Consider the following 20,193-nt stretch of genomic DNA (forward strand, 5'->3'; position numbering starts at 1 on the left):
GGAGGAAGCAGGGAGACACACTTGCAAGGATGGCAACAGAACTTCCTTTCTGACTTCCCAGCAGCCCAGGGTGTCCAAGAGGGTGGCCAAGATCACAGCTCTTACCACACATGTGACCCAGTAGGCTTCTCACCTCACACCCCAAGGGGCTACCAATTTCTCGGCAAAAACCGAAGGAATCCCCGTCTCCCACCCAAGATGTCCCGGCTCCAGCCGGGAGGGCAGCCTGGCCTCACCGATGTGATTGTTGGGCAACCTCTTCAGGAGACAGGGCTCATCTCGGCCGGATGGGGCCTTGATGCTGGCCGTCAGGGTGCTGAGGTCAGTCTCGCTGATGTCGAGCAGGAAGTCGGCGGCAGAGCCCAGCTTCACCTGAGAGCACCGCCTGCTGTCATCTGGGAAACACGACCCCCAACAAGGCTCAGTTACATGTGACCCCAGCTCTCCGGAGCCCTCACTCCACATGCAGATGAACAGGCAAGAATTAATTACCCAAAATTAAGTGAAAAGATGTGCCTTGGACAAAGAGCAGACCTAACCAACAAAAAACAATTGCTATTTATACCTGGTTAGGGGGAAGACTAGTAGGACTGGCAGGAACTGGAGACCTGAGTCCACACAGACTGCATTTAAAAAAAAAAATCTTTGCTAGTGGGAGGCACCTGCCACCTGGCTATTATCCCCTTGGGGCCTTTCTCGGGTGAACACTCATCATGTTCACACAGGGACGGCTGGCTGTTTCACAGACAGGTCTAAACACCTTGGGGCAAGAACCTTGTCTTGCACGTCTTGTTTATAACCCACTGAGTGCATGACTCAAACACAGTGAGAGTAACAGGGGCCAGGAGTAGGGCTTGGAGTCAGATAACCTCCACCTGAATCCCAGAATATCCCCATGTGAACTTGGCTTGGCCACTATCTCTCCAACCTTCAGTTTTCCCATCTGTAAAATGGAGAGGAAAAAAATCTGTCTAGTAGTGATGCTGATGGGCATCTCTGAGCCCATTTACTTATGCAATAAGCATTATATGAATGCCTCTATCAGAGGGCCTCTTACATACCGTGGGGTCAGACTAGCACAAAGTAAGTGCTCTCCAAATGGTGAGCTTGCTTTTCCCAGGATTACCTGCTAAAGGAGGAATTTAGCCCATTCAGCATTGACCATGCTCCCCAAGGAGTCACTGTGACACCTAATCTCAGACAGATGCCTAGCCTGCTGCTCTGGGTCTGATGGGAGAGAGGCTGTCATACTTCCCACTAGGAAGCCCCCGGTAAGCAAGGCAACTCTACCTGTGATCTTGGCTGTGAAGGGGCTGCCAGGGATGTGCTTGTCATTGTACTTGACCAGAATGCTGTAGTCGCCTGGCAGGGTGGGCAGGTAGGTCACTGTGCACGTCCCATCTTTGTTGTCAATGCAGCTGATCTCGGCCTTTGAGGGCCCCTCAATAGCCAAGTCCAGGCCACCTGTGAAGGGAAGCAGGGAGAGAGGGCCATCAGAGAGAATGATTCTTTGTTTCAAAAGGGTTAATCACTCACCCAGGGCTGCCCTGATGCCTGTAAGGTCAGACTGACACAAGCCATGGGAGCCTCAGGGAGAGGCATAGGTCAGAACAAAGCAATTTACACGGTCAAAGTGCCACTGGGAGGACACTCTACATCTGAATTCTCCCTCCAAGTGACCCTGAAGTTCTCTCTATTTTTCCGGATATGTGAGATGAGGAAGGGATGGAACCCTGAAGGGCCAATCACACATATTGAAGGGTGTCACACACAGACTGTCACTGCTGGTTGGGGGCTGGATGCCAGCGTGAAAATCCCATGAGAACAAAAATTCAGACATTTTCTGTGATGACAGTGGGCACGGGCACACAGCTTCATCTGGAATAAGCCACTGAATAATGTCTGTGGTCCTGTGGACACATGTGCAGGTACAAAAGGAACAACACCAAAAATGTCATCTACCAAGACACTTAAATTTCAGGCAAGTCACATGAAACACTTCATAGCGATGCCTCTGATTTTAATCAGAACACAGAGGACTTCAAAAATTTCTGTTTTGGGTAGAACACAGAGAAGCTCCACACAAGAGATTTACATGTGAGAAAAGACAAGACAGATACTACCATTCGAGAGTCTTATTATTTTAGAAGCTTCCCTGGAATTGCATGCACTTAACTCTCCAAATGAAAGGCGGGAAGAGGATAACCACACGGTACCTTCTCCTGCGTCCTCAGTGACGATGGTGAAGGTGGCGGTTTTGTTGGCCACTCCATACACCAGGCCTGGGCCGTACGCAGAAACACTCCCGCTGTTGGGGTAGTTCACGTAGAACTGGAGCGGGCTCTCTGGGTTTGCCAAGAACACACACAAAATTAGGACTTGGTGAAGGGGGAATGCCTACCTCAGACAACCCGCGCTTTAAGATTCACCTGACATATCCTGTGCAGAACAGAAGAGGAGATTTTGTGGGACTTCCATCCTAGGACACCCATGGGGGTCTACTTGCTAATGTCCCTTCAGTGACCATAGAAGAAAAACAGTCCCAAGGCTGCTCTGGACTGGAGGGGGCCTTAGGCAGGGGAATTCGGCTTAGCTGGACAAATAAGGAGGAAAGAGCTATACCAGGTGGAGAAAGGACCCACTACAGAGGGGATGTGGCTGGAAAGGTCTTTTGGGGAAGGTTGTTTGCCCACAACTTTCAAAGCGTATGAGCCCACCCCTAGGAATCTGCCCCACAGTGGTCCTCTCACCCACTCCCACTCCCAGCCCCATGCAAGTACTTCCACTTCCACAGTGGTCAGATGAAAACTAGGTAAAGACCGCAGGCTCCATCAATAGGGGTGTTGGTTAAAGAAACACTGGTCTACTTGTGGGTGACTAAACAGAACGAGGGAGATCTATGCATACTAACTTGAGAGATTGTCCATAATGTGTTGCATTAAAAAGAGAAAAAGGCAAATTGCTATATAATATTAATATCACTATCCCATTATATTAATATCTTATATAATACTAAGGCCCATTTTAACACCTATATAATAAAACCCATTATAACATTACCCCTGTAATACTAATACCATTATCCCATTCCAAAACAGAACAAAATAGCATGCATGTTTGTAGGGACAGAGACGACTGAAAAAATACACACACCAGCAGTGGAAGTAGGAGGAAAATGAAAGAAAGACTTTTTTTTACTTTTCCTTTTTCTTTAGAATATTTAAGCAGAAGCAGATAATAATTTTTACTTTTAAAAATATGCACATGTACACATAAACTAAAACAAACATCAAAGTGGGAGAAATATTTGCAACTCTTATCACAATGGGCTAATCTCAATATTTAAATTGTTCTCAAAAACTTACATGACAAAGGCCAGTAATCAAATAGAGAAATGAGGCCAAGGATACAAACATTCAGTTCAGAGAAAAAAAAATACCAACAGTACTTAATCATATAGAAAGTTGCTCAATCTGTTTCACAGGAGAAATAAAAATAAAGCAACACTAAGATACTGTTTTCCAACTATCAGTTTGGCAAAGATCCCAAAATTTGACAGCACATACATAGCATAATCCACTGGTAAACTAGGGGAAAAGCAGGTGCTCTCCGACACGGCTGGTGGGTGTGTGAACTGGAGGACTCCGATGAAGGGCACTTTGGTGAACTCTATCAGAATGACAGATGCCTGTGCTCAGGGAGACAAATCTCACAGATACACTCTAGCAGGTGTGAGATGACGGATGTGAAAGGCTATTCACTGCAGCATGATGAGGGATCACAAAAGATGGGCAAGAACCCACACGCCCTCCAACAGGAGAAATGGCTCATACGTAACATTCGCCCAAATGGTGAGACCACGAAACTGCTCTACTATTCAGACGTGCAAAGCTCCCTGGGATATACTGTGAAGTGAAGAGGGCAAGGCCAGAATAATGTGCAGAGTATACTACCATTGATGTAATAAAGGGAGAGGAATTAAAAATCTGTATTTTCATTTGTTGTAGTGTCTTAAAAATACTCTGAAATCCAACACAAAAAAATGAACAACGGTCAGGGTCAAGAAGAGGGCAGACAGGGAATATGGGTGGGAAGGAAAGCTTTCTCCACTATTCTTTTTAAACCATGTGGGTAGGCTGCTTACTCAAAATAGTAAATTGAAAAATAAAGAGTTATTTAAACAATTAGAAGGAAAAAAAAGAACAAAGAGTGAGGCTGTGCTGGTTGATGGACGTGAAACCTAGCTGGCTTTCCTTGTCAAGGGCAGCGTGACAATACGGCAGCTTGTCCTGTTCTCACAACCTCCTCTCCTGCTTAGAGCTCTGCAGGCCTGGCTGGAAAGTCCCTCTATGTGCCTCACATTTTCCTCCCAGCTCACCCTTTTGCCACACTCGGCACAGTGACAGAGAGATGGACAATCAGGGACCGGAAGGCCTGCACTGTGACCCAGGACGCTTAGCTGCATCAACCCTACTGGAAACTAACTGGAGTCAGAGGTGGTTCGGTTTGGCAGGGAGGCCAAACCTGCCACTGAGAACCGCTTCCCGCACAAAAGCGGACCCAACACATACAACTTCCCAGATGTGCAGGCCCCTGAATCTTGGAGCCCTGCAGGGCCAGCCGGCCAAGGCGCTGAGCTGGACTCACCAGGGATGTGGCTGCCCATGTACTTGATGTGCATCTCGTGGAGCCCGACCTCAGTGGGGGCGTATCTGACGGTGACTGTGCCATCCTTGTTGTCCACAATCTCGGGTGTGGCCGTCTTCCCGGAAGGCATGTGGACCTCTCCTGTTGGAGCACAGGGAGACAGGGCAGTGAGCCCACTGAAGAATTTCCCCAGAGAAGCTGAGCACAGAGGCACAGGCGGCCTTCAAAATAAAGGCTTTCAGATCCAAGAACACTCTCTGCTGCTGGAAACATCCAAGTTCCACAACAGGAAGCAGAAATGGCTGCTTAATTTTGTACCCTTTCGCTTCCACAAAATGCGGCAGGCAACACACAAGTAAAGGGGCTTCTACTTTTGTACTGACAAATGAGAAGCTCAAACAGGACTTGAGAAGACCATGAGACCAACAGGATTAGTAGAGCATCAACTCAAAGAGAAGCAGGCACTGGCAGGAGGCTGGGAGAGGAAGGAACTCTTGTATACTAGACCTCAGTGTCAAAGTTGCGTCTGGAAAAGTGGAAGAATAAGAGGAAGCAGGGAAAGAAGGGAAGAGGAACCTGATAGTTGAGAGTTATCTAAACACAGTAGTTCTTAACCTACAGAGAATCTCCAGCCCTCTCCAGGATGTAATGCAAGTTATAAATAAACCACCTCTTCAGAGACACGGAACATTCTGTAATCTCGGGGCTTATGGACCAACCCCCTAGAACAAGAACCAAGGACACTGGGTTCTGGACCCCAGATTTGGAGACAGATGGGACCACCTCGCGACCACTGCTCTGGAGAGCTAGCGTGAGGGAGTGAGAATGAGACTGCTTTCATGACAGTGCTTACCGGTGATTTCTCCTTTCCTGACTGCAAACGGAATGACCAAGTCGAAAGGCTTAAACCCCAGGCCGTTCATGTCACTCACTGGGACATAGGCCTCTTCGGTTACCTAAAAACAGGAAGCAGCAGTCACTGGGTAAAGTGGACAACAGTATGGGGTGGTGAAGACACAGGGGGCAGAGCAACTGGGAATTTTGCAAGCCTGTGCAGCCAGGATTTGGGGATGTGGCTGCCCACGCAGGAAGGGCTTTATCTAACTGGCTCTGGGGCCAGAGCAGAACCTGAGGGACTGGGGACGTCATGCTGACCAATTGCTAAAAGTCATCAGGCTGTTTGCTTGTAAAATTCCCAGTAGTGCCCATGGGAAAGTGGAAAAGTGAGAGATAGCAATGTCTGAAAGTCCCAACAGGTTCCACCTGGAAAAGTTTAGTTGCTTGTGGCCTGGAAAAGAAGGTGCGTTTTAAGTGGCAGAAAGTAGCAGCGGTGACTTTCCCCCCTGAACAGAGACCAAATGTGCAAGTGGCGGCTTTGAGAGTCAGCAGGAGGGCCAAGACAGCTGTCCATCTTTCTCTTTAAACGTGGAGACAAACTGCACCGAGCGTGATCACAGACATGGTGGCGGGCGATTCGTGGAGCATGTACGATGACACGGGTGGGTCTCATTACAGAGAAAGCGGGGATCATTGTGCTGGACTGATCAGTGGGCACAAACGAATGACCAGGACACCCAGAGGGCTTAAGCAATCCCCAAAAGCAGGCTGCAGCTTTTCTGAAATGAAGGCTGAGTAAACACAGACACGCAAAAAAGCGGGGGAAAAACCCCAAAACAAAGAGAGTGTACCCAGGGCCTGAATCCAGGGGAACATGCATTTACCGGCGCCTCCTCCATGACTGCGACTTCCCCATCGGTGGCCTGGTCAGTGGCAAATGGAGATTAGTTGGGAATCACACTGGAGGGACATCGCTACTCAGACGCTACAAATTGAGGGCTGCTCCCTCCCCATCCACCTTGCACGGCAGGGAGCTGCCCACTCGAGCGGGAGCCTGCGTTCTTCCCAGCCTCGTTGCAAGTGGGCATTCTCTCTTCAATGTCAAATCCACATGCCCCCTGGACCCACAGCCCCACTTCTAGGAAGCAGGCCTACAGAAATACTAGCACGAAAGTCCACAGGTCAGTGATGTATGCAAGCGGTTCTACTGGAGCCACTTGTGGTCAGAAAAGGCTGAAACAAGCTACATGTCCGTCCGGCTCGGTTAAGTACATCAGGTAAGCCTGTACAGTGGAACACAGTGCAGCCATTCTGAAGAGGCGGTCAAGTCTGATCAATTAACAAAGAAGGGGTTCGCTGGAAGGTTGAGGGAAGGAAAGCAACGTGTATGGTGTAATCTCATGCACAAAACTGATGCATTTCCTGGGCAAGCAGAAAAAATCCTAACATAGGTCACGAAAGTGGGAGAAGGGGTCTCTTGTTACCTGGTACGTGTCTATAGTAGTTGATGTTGTAAAGTTTCTATAAATTCATTTTTTAAAAACCGGAGACTTCATGTTCCTGATCCAACCAACCTGATAAGGGACAGGTCCCCTCTCAAGACCCTCTTCTACCACAATAAACAAACACTGAAGGCCTCCCTTATGAAGGAAGGCTTCTGGGCCTACATTTACTTCTTTTTGTGTATTGTGGCATCTCAGAAGGGGGCTTCATTTACAGAGTTAGCTTTGCGAGCTTCAACCATGGAAACAGCCCACATTTCTCAGACCCTCTCTGATTGGGGTGACTCAGGGACACATTAGCAGGGAAGATTTTTCAATGCCTACACTATGGCCTTTGCTCCATGACCTCTCAATGGTGTCGAGCAGAGAAGCTGCTAGACCCGTGACTTCCTTGGCACGCCTGTGTGATGTATTTAACTGAACCAGCCTGCCAGGACTCCTTGAGACATTTGCTGCAAAAGCAGTACTGGGTGCTCACATCCTCTTGGCGCCAAGCTTGTAGAGGAAGGCAGGGAACCTACCCGCAAGAGGCCAGTGAGCAGAAAGTCAGCCCATCTAAGTAAGGCTGGAGAAACCTTGGACCAGGAGGATGAAGATGCAAACTGGGTGCCTTGGGAGTCACCCCTTTCTGCCGTCATTAGTCGTTAGAGGGGCAGCGCATTTATACCGAGTATCTTTGCTCTGCATGCATTCCAGAGCAGAGAGAACATTCATTCCTAATGAGTTTGGTGGCCCCCACTTTAGGTTTCTGACTCATCTGCTAAAATGGTCCTCGGTATTTCGGTCCTGATTTTTTCACTCAGAACTTCCTAATGTGGTCTCTCATCCCCAGCTCACTGCACCAGGAGGGCTGTGCCTTCTGCTCAAGAGCTGCTCTTCCAACCTGCCCGATTCTAACCAACCAGATAAAAACTCCTGCAGGCTAAAATCAGATCCTTAAACCTACAACTGGCACCTCCCTGTAAATAAGAAGGACATAAACTTTTTAGCTGCCCCTCTTTCTTCCCTGAAGGAGAAAAACACTCCTAAGTTAACAGTGTCAAAAGTTGACAAATGTTTACATCCTTGGGACAGAAAAAAGGCTCCAGACTGCTGGCACAAGGTTTATAGATAAACAAACATCTATGGAAAAGAATAAAGTTACAACAGATTGTAGGCTGGGTGACAGACATGGGCTTCTGTTTGGAATGGAGTCTTCGTGCCCTTCTCTGCTGCTGCATAAAGTGAAATCATCAGATTTGAAGGCTGTGCAGGGGGCCAGGCCACTGAGGTCTGGGAACTTTGTGGAGCACTGTTCATGGCATCAAAGGACATGGGTGAGGAAGAAAGAGCCCGGCGACTGTCCAGAGTGGGCAGGAGGTTCAGTGGACTTGAGTCTGACCCCTGCTCCTATACCGCATTTGTGAAAGGGCCGATAATGCTTGGTTTTAAGAGTTAAAGGAAGGACTGCTCCTAAGGTTTCTAACTCCTTTCCTGGTAGAAGAACCTTAATAATCAAAGGAAGATGTAAAAGTTACTCAGATTTGAAAATTAAAGGGCCTAGCCATTCTCTGCCCAGAGGTTTTCCATAATGGTTTCCTTTTATTCCAGATGTTCCTAGCTTCAAAAGACAAGCTATTTCCCCCTTGTAATCAAAGTCTGAATCTTTCCAAACACAAGTGGAGGTACTTTGAGTGCTGGGAAATCAGAGTCAAGCCTCCAGACAACAGCAATGGGAGCCTCTCTCCTCCAGGCCGTGGAGATGGGGGAGGAGGCGGGCAGGAAGAACCAGCAGAATGAAAAATTGCACTGCTCTACTTATAGACATTTTTTTTTTTTGTCAAAGAGCATCTTTCTGAACTGGGCTTAGGCCAGGACGTTGCCTAAGATCCTTAACACGATGGATACTCTGGTTGCCAATATGATTCCCTAAAAACCCTTAGAGCCAAAGGGCCCCCAGGTTTCTAGAGATTACTGTGGGACTCTACAAGGTCATGAGCGCTTAAGACAATTTTTTTTAACAGAAAAAGAAAGTGGCGGGGGCTGTCCTAGCCAGGGCTTAACAGCCGGCAGCTGTTGCAGTCTCTGCTAAGAGCAGCACGCCCTACGGAGACAACCCTCCTTACCATGACGGTGAAGGGGCTGTTGGGAATATCGACGCCACCAAAGCGCACGTAGATGACGTAGGTGCCCGGCTTGGCGGCCGTGTAGAAGATGTCATAGGTGCCGTCCTCGTTCTCAATGACGTCCGCCTCAGCCTCCGTGCCGTCCGGGGTCAGAACTGTGCAGGTCACCTTCCCCTTCCCGGCCGTCTTGGCGTCAACCACGAAGCCCACTTCCTCGCCGGTTTTCACTGTGGAGGCGATTCCAGGACCTGGAGAAAAGTTGAGGAGGAGAGCACGGAAGCTTTAGCCACGGACAGTTACCCTGGAGGCTTAAGAGGAGATCACACACGTTGGTGCTGTGTTTGTGAATGTCAGACCTTCAACTGCCACCACGCAGAGGGATGTCCCAGAGACCTCCTGGGGAAGGGGCTGCTCCAAGGAGCCTTCTACCCATTCTTATTAAATAAGGAGGTTCTGCAGGTTCTGAGGGCAACCGAATGTCACACCTGGTTTGCCAGTGTTCAAGGCGATGGGGATGAAGGTCAACTTGTATCAGCAAACATATATTAGCATTTTCTTAAGTGCCAGATACATATAAAGGTGAGCAAACCACTGTCCTAGCTCTCAAGATGCTCAAAAACTAACAGGGCAGACAGATGCAGGCTGGACACCAAGAAAGACAGCTCAACCTGCAATGGAAACGCTGAATAGGGACTAAGTTACAAAAAAAAAAAAAACAAAAACAAAAAACCAACCATCCTTCAGAGAAGCATCCTGCAGCATATCTATGTAGAAGTGCTAAGAATTTCTATCCCAGGGTTGCCAAGCTGACAGAGGGCTTTCTGAGAAAGGGCGGAAAGGCTAGATTCTGAAAGACGGACACTCTTGGCTGGGAAGACTTACAACCTCTGTCTCCAAACAATGACCATTCTCTCTGACTCGAGGCACCCCTGTACTGAGGATCCATGGATTGGGGAGTGCAAAAAAAAAGTGTGAACTAAATGCACACTGGCTAAAAAAAAAAGCCAAGTGTGCAGAAGCCAGAGGGAGCGAAAAGAACATGACAGATAGTGGAGAGGCGAAGGGAAGATTGGAGCCCAACTGGGGAAGGCTCTGAGAGACATGCTGAGAGGTGGGGCCACAGGAGCCCCCAGGCTGAGCAGAATGTTCTGCCCAAGCTGGTGGAGGGAGCAGGGCCTTGAAGGCAAGGAGGAAGTCCCCACCCAATATTAACATGCCCTCAGGTTAGCAAAGATCCAGGTGTCCCTGGAACAGCACAGACCTAGGAGGTGGCCTACTGGCCAGTGTTACAAAATTTCTCAATGTTTTGTGGTGGGTGGGCCAAAAAGGGCCAGCTGAGGCAACTTAACAATCTTTCCCTGAAAGCCAAAAGATTTTCTCCATTCAGAACAAGACAAGAAATAGAACACATCCAGGGTGGACCTTTGTTTAGCTTTATTTAAAGGGAAGCAAATCTGTTTCATTTCAGAGATGGGGGTTCACAGTTTGAAATCTGCTAGAAGCAGCACTGGAGTTGCAAGAGGTGTTCTTAAAAAACTGAAGGGCCCGTGATACTCAAATAGTCACATCTTAGAAATGGAAGGAACAGCAGATGCTCAAATATTCCCGGAGAGTTCCTCAGAGACTCATCCTAAGCACTGACGAAAAACCTAGACACTTTAACGTGCTTCTCTGGTGCTGGCCTGAAATGCTCGTGAATAAATCTTGAATAACTAAACCATCTTACTCATGAAAGGCATAAATTTGATGCTTTTCCTGAGAACCACCATCACAGTTGAAAGCTCAATAAATCACCCACTTCAAAAGTAATTATAATAGTTTCCATGTGCCTGGCACCGTGCTAACCACTTTTCATGCCTGACCTCTTCTAATCTCTGCAAGAATTCTGCAAAACAGTCTCTGATCCTTGGAAGAGCTTCTTAACTTAATTGTTCTCCAAAAAGATCTTTCATCTAAATCTGACTGAAGCTAAGAGTGGTTGAGCATCTTGCCCTGATGACACGGCTATTAAGTGAAAGAGAAGGGCCAGAGCTTGGCTTTCTGATGCCAGAGCCCACAGTCCTGCCCTTGACCTGCACTCACCGGTGGCCAGGCACTTGCTGGCATCGCCCGTCTGTGTGGCCCGGATGCGGTAGGGAGATAAGGGAATGTCATCCCCGCCGTAGGTGACCCCGATCATATAGCGTCCAGTCTTGTCAGGGATGTAGGTGACGGCGTATGTGCCATCTTTATTATCGTGGACAATGGCTCTTTTGGGTTTTCCCTCTTGGTCCTGTAGATCACAGAGAAATGCTATTTAGGATGTTGCCATCAGGATGCAGAAACCATGCAAGGAAAATCTTGGTGCATTTTGCTCATCAATTAGTGCCTCGAATGGGAGGAAAGGGGAATTACTGGCTTAATACAAATTTTTTTTTATGAGGTTGGGGTTGAGTGTGTGTTTGGGAGAGCAGAGGGTCATAGATCCCTTTAACACTGTGAAGGACATGGTCAATTTTTAGTGATTTTTTCCATCGAGTGAACAAATAGTTTTAGCTCTAAATCCATTGAAATGTAGGGGACAAGGGAGCAGAGCTCCTGCTTGTGCCCCACCACATTTACCTCCCTTCTCTCTTTACTAATAAGACCCTCATTCTTTGCTAGGTGCACTGCTCCCAGAGACTCCCATTCCTAGTATCCTTGACCATGAGGTTTAGCCACTTGACTTGTGACAAACTTCCGGCAAATGAGGAGAATGGGAGTCTTATGAAGGATTTCTGAAAGGGCTGCTGAAGAGAGCTGATTGAGTTGAAAAGTCCTGTTTTTCCCTTCTACCTTTCTTCCTCCTTTTGGCCTGCAATGTGGACTGGATGGCCAGAGCACCAGCAGCCTCCTGGTCCAGGAGGTCTAGGAGACCTTAGGGACAGAAGCCATATGCTAGGCCAAAGGAGCAGAAGGGTAAAGCCTGCTTCCTTGGCAAGCCACACAGCACTCAGGAGCCCTGTTTGGCCTCCAGGCCTCTTTAATGAAAGAATTATCCCATGTGTTTTAAGACACCCTCCTTTGGGGGTGTACTGTGATATGCAGCAGAACTTAGTCCGATGAGTAATTTTAAGCATTCAACAATAAAAACATAAGAATAGATGTAATAGAGAGCAAAATACATGAGAGTCACCAAAGTGTGGTACCTGGGGCCCTTAGACTTCTCAGGCAACTGTGTTTGTTCTCCTGTACAATTACTGACTCTCTGGTGGGGAAATGTGACAAATGTTTTCAAGAGATCAGAAACTGGTTGTTAAAATCCTGGTTCTTATCCCTGGCCAGGAAATTAGGTCTTATTAATGCAGTCTGGCTCCAGGAAATCATTCAATGTTACCGTTATCTGAACAGCAAGCAGGCCTTCCCCGGCATCTCTGGCATCGATCGCAAACTCCACAGGCAGGCTGGCAGGCACACCGTAAGTGCTGAGGCCAGGGCCACTGGCAGTCACTTTGCTGGCATCATATGTGGGAAGGACCTTGACCTTAAAGGGACTTGACAGACACATACACATCCTGGTTCAGTACGGGTATAATTCAAGCCAGCAACATTTGACCTCTCTTACATAGAGACTGGGACTGGGACTGGGCTGGGGTGGGGGGTATTTCTACAACATGTAAGATTTAAGCGCCTTAAATCCAGCAGAAATTTACAACCATGTAACCATCATACAACAGACCAGCTTTTCCTTGGTGCATTCCATGGGATATAAACTAATTCCCAAATTAGTTTGGGAAACATGGGGTTAAACACATTTAACCCTCTTTTGTTATACTAACACAATGATCACCAAAATGGAAAGAAAATATTGGAACTTCAGTTTTAATAGTTTTATCTCAATCTCTTACTTTCTATTTTTAGTATGTTTTAGATGATGCATGACCTATTACTAAAATAACACATAAATATAATTTATACATATCTACAGAGCTAGAGCTATATGTAAAATCTTTATGTAAAATATGGATATTGGGGTACAGGTGAAACTTTTTCATCGTAAGTATGATTTAAAAAACACCTGGAGGCTGTTTTGAGAGGTGAGGAGCTTATGCAACATTTTTTGTATTATTATGAATGAGGAACAAGGTTTTTATTCAATACCTTCTGAGAATGCTATTTTCAACAAAATCCTCAACAAAGAAGTAAAAATCTTTGCCCCAATCAGAAAACGACTTGCAGGGTCACCAGAAAGAAGACCTTGATGAACTAATGCACTCTTTATTTCTTCAGAAATTCCCTACTCCTTAATTTCAGCTCATCTTTAAATTAAAGATGGGCTGAAAGGAACAAATGTGGGGGACCCAAGAAAGCAGGAGACGCAAACATCAAGGCTAATGTACTTTAACACCTGTGTGGAGCACACAGGTTCTTGGTGATCCTGATCGAATGGATGGGTGGATGGATGGGTAAATGGGTAGATGAACAAATGGATACATGCATAGATGGATACATGGGTGGGTGGATAGATATATGAATAGGTGAATGGATGGGTGGGCCACCGGAGCAGTGCTGGTCAATCCTGCTAAAGGGTGGGCTTGAGGTTGGTCTGGATTCTTTCCCTAAGTGTCAGGAGCTTACCTGCGAGGGATCTCTTCATCAGCATATTTAACAGAGACCATGTAAGGCCCCTCCTGGGATGGGGTGTAGGTCACTGTGTGTGTGCCATCCCCATTGTCCACCACGTTCACCGGCTCCACCAGACCTGAGAACAGAGGTGAGAAGTCTGAGGAACTACCTGGCCCCCACTTTACTCCACCCTGGGCTGAGTTCAAAAACGGTCACATTCACCTGTGACAGCTATTGGTTTTCACTGATGAGTAACACAAAGGAGAGCAGGCCATAATCAGAGGCCTAAGAAATCACAGGAGACAGGATCCCCAATTCATGGTTGCAGAGATGACCCTAAGAGAGACCTTAAGCCTTCTGTTGGCTGAAGTACACTCAGTTGGACCTAGAGTATAATTAAGGAGACTGCCTGCACTTGTTGCTGGAGGGCGTACGGCGAAGATGCGCGTTGCAGACATGCTGTATCCTTTCAAGCTTGGGATGTGGCAATTCTACTCCAAAGCCAAGAAAGGGCCAAAGAAGTCCAGAACTCTGAACAGAAAAATTAAACCAATGGGCTGGCCAGTCGAGACTTGTATCCACCTTTATCAAAGACCACAATGGCACCAGCATGCTGGATGCAGGTGCAGGGCAGGTGAGGGTGCCAGTCTCATGCGGGGTGAGTGGCCTCTCAATGTGATGCCTGCGGGGGATGGTTAGAAATTACGTTAAAGCATAATCGAGACATGCTTTAAGATTGATGGACTCTAGATCCCAGTTCTAAATACGAGTGTCAAGAATGGGACAACTGCAGGGTAGACTAATCAAAGTGTGGCATACTCATTAAGCAAAGCAGATGAGGCAGGTACGAGGCAACTCCAGAGGTAAGGCCAGCAAGAGGCATGCGGGTTACGTAAGTCAGAGCAGCAGCCGACAGGAAAATGCAGATCTGTCCCCATAAAGGTACCCTTGGGGTCACGTTTAAAGAACTCTGAAATGGCTTCGAGGGGATGCGTCATGACTGGGAATCCGTCTCATCAGCTAAAATTAAAAGGCTGCTACTGCATTGTCCTCCGAAACAGGCGCAGATATCTGAGTAAAGCTTCTCTCTCTTTTCTTCCTGCCCTTGTGTGCGCGTGTGCTCTGTCTGTCTCTGTCTCTCTCTCTCTCTCTCTCACACACACACACGTATGTCTTAAAGCTCAGTAACTTAGTGGAATCAGATTCCAGCCCTATGACCTCACTTCCCCCAAAACCACTTCAGCCCTGAGCTTCAAAGGGCATAACCTCCCACTGAACCCACTGAGGAGAAAGTTCCTCTTCAAAGAAGGAAGAACCTCATTTGCCACTTTGATGAAGCCAAGAACCTATCACTGAGGAAAAATCCAGATAATTTAATTAGTCAGAGAATGGCACATTTTAAATGCTGGAAGAGGGAATGTGGTCACCTACCGGAAAAGGTACATTTCAACGCACGTCCGCTGCTTTGTCCCAAAATGGCCTGCTAGCCTTACCAAACCCAAATTCCAGGCTGCAAAAGGGCAGGCCGAACTGCCCACAAAGCCCATTCCCTAGGAGACGTCCCCTCTCCAGAGAGTTGGGACAATGACCAAGCTTTGTGCTACATGGGCTGAGTATTGGTCATTTCCAGAAATTTGGGGTACATTCCCACGTGAGCACTAAGGCAACTTGAAGAGAGTTATCACCTCCAAACCCTCCACCCACCCAAATCCAGACCCATTCCAGTCACCTCACAAATGCTGAAACACATAACGAAGCAGTTGCAACAATTTTATATGTAAGGGCCCAAACACTAGCTTCATCTTGCTACTTTTAAAAAAATAGAAAATTTAAAAAGACATTTAGGGCCATGTTACTAAATGGGGGAGAAGGCAGGCCACTAGAAAAATAAACTCGTACTGTTCAGCTAGAATATGAAGCAGTAAAGTAATTTAAGAAAGTTAACATTGAGTTCATGACTGAACTCAAAAGCAAAGTGTCTGCTCTTGGTTGTGGCTGCCTCCGTCCTGGGCAGGTGAGTATCGGCAGGAAAGCAGGATGTGTACTTACCTCGTGGGCCCAGGACCCTCACTTCCAGGGGGGCCAGGCCAGCCTTGCTACTGTCCACTGTGAAGGACTGCAAGATGTGAGCTCGGACACCAGAGCCCAGACCTGGGCCAGCGATCTTGACCTTGCTGGGGTCCACGACATCCTTCACGGGAACCCTGAAGGGGCTGCCTAGAAAAGAGGTCACAGGATTCTAAGTACAGGCCCCCTAGCAGCTGGAGACTCACCTTGTGTGCACCCAGAACCGCACCGTTGCTCCACCCAGGCCCTCGGTTATGCCAGCCCCAGTCAGCTCCTCCTGCCTTGCTGTGTGTGCACCCATGTGCACCCACTATGTGCAGGCAAGGTGCCAGGTTCTGGGCCCGGAGTGGCTAATGGCCCTCCAGGAACGCACAATGCGGGAGAAGGATGAGGTAAGTCAGTCACTGTAATATCACATATAACACATAGGGGACCCATATACAAGGTACTGGTGGAGCATTCAAAAGGCAATGAATCTGGTCCTTGGGAGAACAGATAAAACTTTCCAACAATATCTGAAACATGAGAGTGAGCAGGCATTTCCCACATAGGCAGATGGAGAAGGGTTTGAAGCAGGGGGATTGGCACATGAAGAGGCCTGGACCTGAGGGAGGAGACATGAGGCTGAAGGAAGACGGTGAGCAGCAGAAGGAAGGCATGGAGAGGACTGCAGAGAGGTGGGCAGGCCATGCTGTCCACATCCACATCCCCTCCCACAAACTGCTCCTCAGGGGCCCCTGGAACCCATCCCTACAACACGGCCAGCACCTCCCCACCGCACATAGCCTTCCTGGTTCCCTGACAACTGGATGAAGCCTTGCTTTCTCCCGGAGTGTAAGCTGTGGCTCCCCCTGCATGGCTGACCCCATGGATGACACTGGGGCCCTCTGCCTCTTTGAGGGTATTGAGTTTAAAGACTGGTGAAACATTGAAAAGGCAGGGAGATTGGGATTTGTGAGGAAAGCACTCAACACAGAAACGAGGGCTGGGCGAGGACCCTCGTGAGATTCCCCAACCAAGGGAGATCAATAAGACCTACTCAGAGATGAGCCAGAAACAGGAGCCCCAGCTCCCCAGCTCCCCAGCACCATGCCTCAGACTGCCAAGTCCATCACCAAGTGGCAACATGTATCTCTTGCAAGAGTCCTTGTGCTCTCCATAAAGCCTGGAAAAGTTAATGATGTCTACTGTCACTGTAAGCCGAGGTTTCTCTGCTTTGCATCCCAAAAAGTTTGTAAACTGTAGAATCAGGGACGATAAATTACAAAGACCATACAAAGAACCAAGGACCTGCCTTTTTAACAAAGGTTGGGCTTCAATGGCATCTGTTTTTTCAGCCAAGTGAAATAAATGGCTGACCCTGGCAAAGTTGACACCGCATTCCGTGCTGGAGTTGAGTGAAATGAAAGGGAGTTTTATTTGATAGACAACTGAGGAGTTCAATGTCAACAGTTGACAGCAATGGACTACCTTTGAGGCCAGTCTCCAAGTCACAGCCTCCAATGGACACTGTCTGAACTTAGTATGAGAGCAGTCAAGAACCAACAATATAACTTGAGCTTCAGAGTGGCAGATACCAAGCAATGGATGCCACTGTTCTGTGCTGTGTCCCAGGCAGACATCATCAGTCAATCACAGCAGCCTTTCTGCCTAATGCATTCATCTCAGTCGATCCAGTGGTGGAAACAGCCACGACCAACAGACCACAGCAGACCCACCAGAGGAAGCCGGCATGCCATTGCGGGTAAGACAGGATACCCTGTTAAAAATAACCCCACTATGGGTTTGTGTCAGGCCAGGAAAAACTAGGCTACTACGTAACCTACCAGAATTTCCATGAAAGCAAATCAGAAGCTACCAGGTTGCTGAATGTTTCACAGCAGAACCTTATGAGTTACCTTAGCTGTGAAGCCTGACACTAAGAACAACCAAGCAACACTTTTACTGGATGACTCTGCCTGGGAAAGTTCTGAGGTCAGCATTTGTCTCTAGGAGGCAACAGAGCCTGAAAAATAAAAGAGGCACCATCTACGTCTGATGAAAAAATGCCAAACGGGCCTCTTTCTGTTGTTTTGCTTGACGATGGCCATCTGCCTCAAGCTCGAGGGTCAGCCACAGGGGCCCAGCCTCTCACTCACTGCTGCAAGGGGAATTCCAAAGCTGATAGCATCTACCAGACTTTCTCAATAAAGTCAAAATAGTTCTGTTGCCTCAACGACCAGGAGATGGTCATCTCCACTGCTGTCTGCCTGGCGGGAGCCGCCAGCTCATCTCCTTCTACCTTCTCTCATCCCACATTGCACTTGATAAGGAGAAAGAGGAGACAGGAGACAAGAAAAGTGTGTGGTCAATGGACAGTCCAGCTTCCTGAAGTCAATTCAGAAACATGAAGGTAGGGGCCTCAGCCTGCCCCTTCCCCTCTGGGTCTCTCCCTGGCTTATGGCCTTTGGGGCAAGAACAACACTGACCCACGAGAGGCTCCTCCCATTCTCACAACACCTGAGACAAGGCACATGCTGATTCAGGAGCAGCCCTCGAGCCCTTAGACTTGCACCCACACCATACCACACACTCACCTACCCTTCTAGGTGTGTGCTGGGTGGCGATCAGTTCATTAAATAAACAGAACCAGAATCTATGGCGACTCTCCTGCTGGAGCATGAAAGGTGGAAGACCGTTCACTGCTGAAGTCAGATAACTTTTTTAAATGTTCGAATCATTTACAGCAGTGGTTCCCAACCAGGGGTGATTCTGTTCCCTAGTGGCTATCTGGCAACATTTGGAGATGTTTTTGGTTGTCACAAAAAGGGCTACTAAATACCCTACAGGAAATACATAACAGGATTATTATATTATTCCCTTTATATATCAAGCATATATACATCATTTAATAGAAGTTGATAAGTAAGAATTTGAGTTTTTGTATCTTTATGAGCTACCAGGACTGTCAAAGGAAAACAGAAAACAAGCCACATGTATAAGATGAATAAGAACTAACCACAAAATAAAGTGAAGATTTTCAACTTTGTAAAGAATCAGCTTTCCTTTAAACTACAGTCTAGGTCCTCCAACCCATGAGTACCCATTTTCAGTCAAAATGCCAGGCCAACGCTTTTTGCCATACTACAGGTCCTCCTAAGATGAGAGTTGGGATTTTCTTGGAGATGCAGCCCTAAGGAACATCTCCCTCTGCAGCTACTGCAAACATCAGTCTTCCCCATTCAGAGAGAGAAGCAAATTCAAACCTGCTTTCATGAAAAAACCAATTAATCTTTGCGTTCCTTTCAGAAGGACAGCTTACCAGGGATGTGGGATCCTCCATATGTGATATTCACATCATAATCCCCAGGAGCAAAGGGGACGTACTCAGCGCTGCAGCTGCCATCTTTGTTGTCTCTGCAGTTTATCTTTGACTCGGATGGTCCCTCGACAGTTATGCCAAGACCCCCAATTCCTGCCCCTCTGCAAAGTGCGGAAAACAAAGCCAAGTTGTACCAGTGGTTCATGCCAGTCTGCTTATTGCCAACATTCATTTAAAATCCCTCTATAAACTATCCCATTGAGACAACCAGACTGAATGACTGAGACACCTCGCACACAGGGCATTTCTCAACAGTGTAACAGAAATAAAAACAGCTTTGATCCCTCCTTTCCAATGTTTATCCTTTGTTGGTTTTTCTTATCTAATTGCACTAGATGGCTTTGAAAGTACATTTCAGCTATGTGACTTGTGACCTTTTTTTTTTTTTTTTGCTAGAAGACAAGATTTTTCAATTCTAATAGGAATATTTCTACTATTTCACTGAAATATGAAATGGGCTCTACATTTCTGCATTATCAAGTTAAGGAGCTTCCATCTATTCCTGCTTTGCTCAGCAGTTTTATGACGATTATCAAGTGCTTTTTGTTACTTTTTAAAGCATCTTTGGTCTTCCTCTGCAAAGAAAAGTCACTGCAAAAGATAATATCTCACATATTAAACAAAAAACAAAAAGACAAAAAAAACAAACAAACAAAAAAAAAAACACCTCTCAAAAGTTGGGAGACCGTGACACATATGGAAGATACACCTATAAAACTTCTTGAAAGGAGTTAAACTACCTAGACCTACTCCTTTTTCAGAGTCAACACACAGATCCCAGGGCCTTGCTCACCTGGTAACCACGGTGAAGACATTGGGTTTGTTGGTAAAGGCCTCTTTCAATCCAGGTCCTTGAGCTTGAACCCGAGACGGCTGGCAGCCTTCGGTTACAGCCACTTTGAAGGGACTGTTTGGGACAGGCACATCATCGTATGTCACCTCCACCACATGGAGGCCTGTTCAAAACAACAAAAGAAACGTATTTGCATAGCAGTCAACTGTTTCTGGGAAATGACACTCTGGCATTCAAGTCTATGTGCTATGCCAAGTTATTTGAAAGGAACAGGTTAAATACCAATGTTGGCTGGTA

The 20,193-nt window shown here is 47.2% G+C and overlaps 1 protein-coding gene across 1 annotated transcript in view; it reads right to left on the minus strand.

Annotated features, from left to right (window-relative positions):
* The window catches only part of FLNB (filamin B), a 128,528-nt gene that overhangs the window by 20,773 nt on the left and 87,562 nt on the right, over nucleotides 1-20,193 (minus strand). Inside the window, 13 exon segments of the mRNA XM_032458196.1 lie at nucleotides 237-395; nucleotides 1,291-1,464; nucleotides 2,217-2,345; nucleotides 4,648-4,788; nucleotides 5,501-5,603; nucleotides 6,369-6,407; nucleotides 9,092-9,339; nucleotides 11,174-11,363; nucleotides 12,447-12,603; nucleotides 13,688-13,811; nucleotides 15,725-15,892; nucleotides 19,044-19,204; nucleotides 19,897-20,059. Coding sequence (XP_032314087.1) covers nucleotides 237-395; nucleotides 1,291-1,464; nucleotides 2,217-2,345; nucleotides 4,648-4,788; nucleotides 5,501-5,603; nucleotides 6,369-6,407; nucleotides 9,092-9,339; nucleotides 11,174-11,363; nucleotides 12,447-12,603; nucleotides 13,688-13,811; nucleotides 15,725-15,892; nucleotides 19,044-19,204; nucleotides 19,897-20,059 — 1,956 coding nt within the window.

This window comes from Camelus ferus, chromosome 17 (genome assembly GCF_009834535.1).
Source record: "Camelus ferus isolate YT-003-E chromosome 17, BCGSAC_Cfer_1.0, whole genome shotgun sequence".
Taxonomy (NCBI): domain Eukaryota; kingdom Metazoa; phylum Chordata; class Mammalia; order Artiodactyla; family Camelidae; genus Camelus; species Camelus ferus.